General features: G+C 50.1%; 1 protein-coding gene across 1 annotated transcript in view; it reads right to left on the bottom strand.

The window, feature by feature from the left end:
• Positions 1-2367: 2367 nt before the first annotated feature.
• Positions 2368-3876, bottom strand: part of LOC144098960 (uncharacterized) — a 162303-nt gene continuing 160794 nt past the window's right edge. The window contains exon 5 of the mRNA XM_077631949.1: positions 2368-3652. Within this exon, the coding sequence (XP_077488075.1) occupies positions 3247-3652 (406 nt within the window). The 3' untranslated portion in view covers positions 2368-3246. The remainder of the gene's footprint in view (positions 3653-3876) is intronic.

Raw genomic sequence — 3876 nt, forward strand, 5'->3', positions numbered from 1 at the left:
ACTGTCTGATTGACGCGGCTGTATTTTCGGCGTAAAGTCTGCAGGACAGGTGCCCACGGGAGGGTCAGTGGTCTTGCGATCTAGCTATGTAGATTACGCGAACTTTCGACACTCTGTGTCAGTTAGCAGGCGCACAGTTCCGAATGCGCAGATAGGTGTTTCCGCCTATTTAAATCCCGACGAGTTATTCGATCTAGGTTAACGGTCCGAGGCCTGCAATAGGGATCGATAACCAGCTTTTCCTTGGCTTCAAATATCATTCATGGTGATATGCGTCGAACCAGCGCATCCTATTTTCTTTAACTGGCACTTAAGTAGGTCGCACTACACTGCTCTTATTAGCAAAAAGTATTCACAGGGATACCTAATTACATTATGTATTGTAAATGCGATAGCATTACAATGTGTTGATGCCTTTACCGGAAGTGACGTCTCTTACGGTCCGGTGACGTCACCTCCCTCCAGCCAATTGGCATTATCCTCTCCGGTGACGTCACTCCCTCCAGCCAATGGGAATTGTCTTGTGCGGTGACGTCACTCCCTCCAGCCAATGGGAATTATCCTCTCTGGTGACGCCACTCCCTCCAGCCGCTGGGCATTGTCCGGCCTGGTGACGTCACTCTCCTTCAGCAAGCGGGCGAATTTTATGACCGACGACGCCTTTTTGGCTCAGTGAGACTTCTAATGCAACCGCATTAAAATATAATAGAATACTAAGAAGGATAATCTTGAAAATTGTATTTCAATCTTCGTTTCACCGCGATTTGGCTGAGATGTAATTTGCCCCCTGTGGTAAGGACGCGACAACACGTTGCCTCTGGAATATAAGCGGACTCGAAGATAAGCCGTGAAATCACAGTTCATTCAGTCCACCCAAAAGATTCTTTTTTAGCGTTACTTCCCACGGACTCTTTGGCATACGAGGAAGCATCTGTATCCATGAGACATGCTAACCGCACACATGTTGAACATGATTTCCAGCTGGTTGATGAGCACGCGTTAGGCAACTGAGCGTTCACCGAACAGCTCCTTCTATTGCAAACAGTAAAAAAAAAAAATAACTCATCTTCCGTGAGTACGCTGGTATTGCACTTTCAAAGTCGCGCAATTATCTGAAACTAACTTAGAAGACTCGAGCTATAAATACATTGATCAATAACTTACGCAATGTCTCAGGGCTCCTAGGCTACTCTCACATCGTTCGAGACAGAGCGAGAAATAAACAAAGAACTAAAGCAAGAAAACCGCGGAGTCAAGCAACAAGCACAAAGCTATACGCGTCTCCTAGGGACTACACCGCCACTCTGAAAACAGCGGGTGCAAAAAAAAAAACCAGTAAATACAACAACGCATCGAGAAACGTTCAGAGATACGGACAAGATGCATTCAGCGTTCACTCACGGGTCCGATTTCACAGTGAAGCAGTCAGCAAAGGACTGAAGCTCGAAACTCGATGCACACACTGTAGCACATTGAAGCCTTTTGCGCCCGCTAGAACTCACTTGGATTTTTTTTCCTTCCACCCACACGCACTCAAACATTCCAGAACGAGGTGTTCGGCAAGGTCACACGGCGGCGACTTCCCGGTCGTGTACGTGTCGCAAGGCGCGCGAGAACGTCCAAGCGTGTTTCCGTCAGGTGGGGTCGAGAATTCGTCAAATGTCTTCTTCACCGAAGTCGACGAAAAAAAAAAACGGGTGCTCGCGCCCTACATTTCACGAGTGACTTGTCGTGGCATACCGATATACAGGATTCGCTGATAAGAACTGTGGCAGGTTGGACACGTAGCCTACCATCTGGTGAAGTCGTTCAGTGCGTGGAAACGCTCAAACAGTCATTGCACTCCAGCTGAGGGACAAGACATGCCCTTCCCTCCGGCCTCGTTCTTTGGAAACAAAAAAGTGGCTTTTTTTACCACTACTTCCAAAATACTATTGGGGACAAAAGTGTCCAGGACGTAGGAAAAGCGATGCAGGCGCATAGGTGTCACGCCTGTCAACGAACGCCTGTTTTTACTGCACCACAGGCCGCCGCGGTGGCTCAGTGGTTTTGGCGTTCGGCTGCTGACCCGAAAGACGCGGGTTCGATCCCGGCCGCGGCGGCCGATTATCGATGAAGGCGAAATTTTAGAGGCCCGTGTACTCTGCGATGTTAGTGCATGTTAAAGAACCCCAGGTGGTTGAAATTTTCGGAGCCCTTCACTACGGCGTCCCTCATAGCCTGAGTTGCTTTGGGACGTTAAACCTCCATTAACAATAAACCTTTTACTGCACCACATTAGCGTGCATGAGTCCTACTATCACTTCTAAACCTCCATTAGCAATAAACCTTTTACTGCACCACATTAGCGTCGTGCATGAGTGCTACTATCACTTCTGCAAGTTTGGCTTTGATCAACTGTCTAATAAGGGAGCTATAGGCTTTTGTTCCCGGCTATGCGTCCCGGAGACTTTTGTCCCCGATAGTACTTCCATGCTCAAGGAAGACTGCTTTACCCCTGGGGTGGCTTGTATAGGGTCAAAAACAATTAATTGTTCGCGCTTGCCTATAGAACCATGTCACTTCGTTCTGTCTAGACGACACTTCAGTTTCGAGAAAGGACACAGCTCCTGAAGTGAGTAATTTAGCTGTCTAGAGCCCTCATCGTGTTTACGTCAAATTAAATCACACTTTATCGTCTAGCTCAAATGTGAATGGCGTCTGTGACAGGAATCAAACGCGAAAATTGAATGACCACCACTCTCCCATGACCGGCTCACTTAACGGTAGTTTTTCCTCGTTTGCGTTTTCACTCGCAAATGAAAGGTAAAAACTGATGCGCCTGAAATCTACAGTTGCAATAATAGCTGATCGAAACGTAGCATGGTAATTCACTACTCCCGAAGTCAATAGTTCACCGGTAGTACAGAAGGTCGAAAGTATCGACCCTCCGGGCCCGTCTTATTAGACCTTGTAGCGTAGTAAGCTAAAAATTTCAGCTACGCGCTGGCTCTGTCGGGGTCGTTACATCGCCGCACGGACGACATCTTCCCGAAAAAAAAACCTACACCTTGGAGAGCGGTTCGAGCACCTCGTTCGCACAACTTGTCCCTTCCGCTTGCACTTAGAAACCACAAGTCGCACAAGAAAACCACTCGATCCCACGTCGCACACGCACATAGCAACACCTTGTCCACTTCGGAGCACACGACCGCACAGCCCGAGCTAGCAGGCAAAAAAGTCAGTCTTGAAACGATACGAGGCGTCTCAGTTCTCGACGTCCAGGATGTCGGCGGGTTGGTGGTCGCTGTCGTCTTCGTCGTCATCGTCAACGATGTCGATGGCGCTGGAGGAAGAGCCCGGCTCGTTGCACGAGTTCTCCAGGTCCGGGTCCTCGGGGATGCCCAGAGTGTGCGTGAGCGCGTGCCGGCGCAGGTCGCAGTTGCGGCGGAACACCTTGCCGCATGCCGGGCAGTGGTAGGGCTTGATGTCGGTGTGCGTGAGCAGGTGCGTCTTCAGGTTGGAGCGCTGGTTGAAGCTGCGTCCGCAGGTGGGGCACTTGTGCGGCGAGTCGTCCAGGTGCAGGATGCGGTGCACGGCCAGGGTGCGCGACTGGCAGAAGCCCTTGCCGCACTCGCCGCACTTGAACGGCTTCTCCTTCGAGTGGATGTACCTGCGCAGAGGAAGGGGGGGGGGGGGGGGGGGGTGGGGGAAGAGGGGAAAAAAAGTTTTAGGGGCGTTCGCGTAGCATGACTCAAGTTTCAGCCTCAGCTGTATGTGAAAGGTGATTGTGGCAGAAAGAATGCGGTAAGAAAACGTTCTAAGAGAATGCCCTCGGGAGTTCAGTTGCGAAATTATTCAACTGTACCAACGACAGTTAAATGGGCGATGCGACAC

This window comes from Amblyomma americanum, chromosome 7, assembly GCF_052857255.1.
Source record: "Amblyomma americanum isolate KBUSLIRL-KWMA chromosome 7, ASM5285725v1, whole genome shotgun sequence".
Lineage (NCBI taxonomy): Eukaryota > Metazoa > Arthropoda > Arachnida > Ixodida > Ixodidae > Amblyomma > Amblyomma americanum.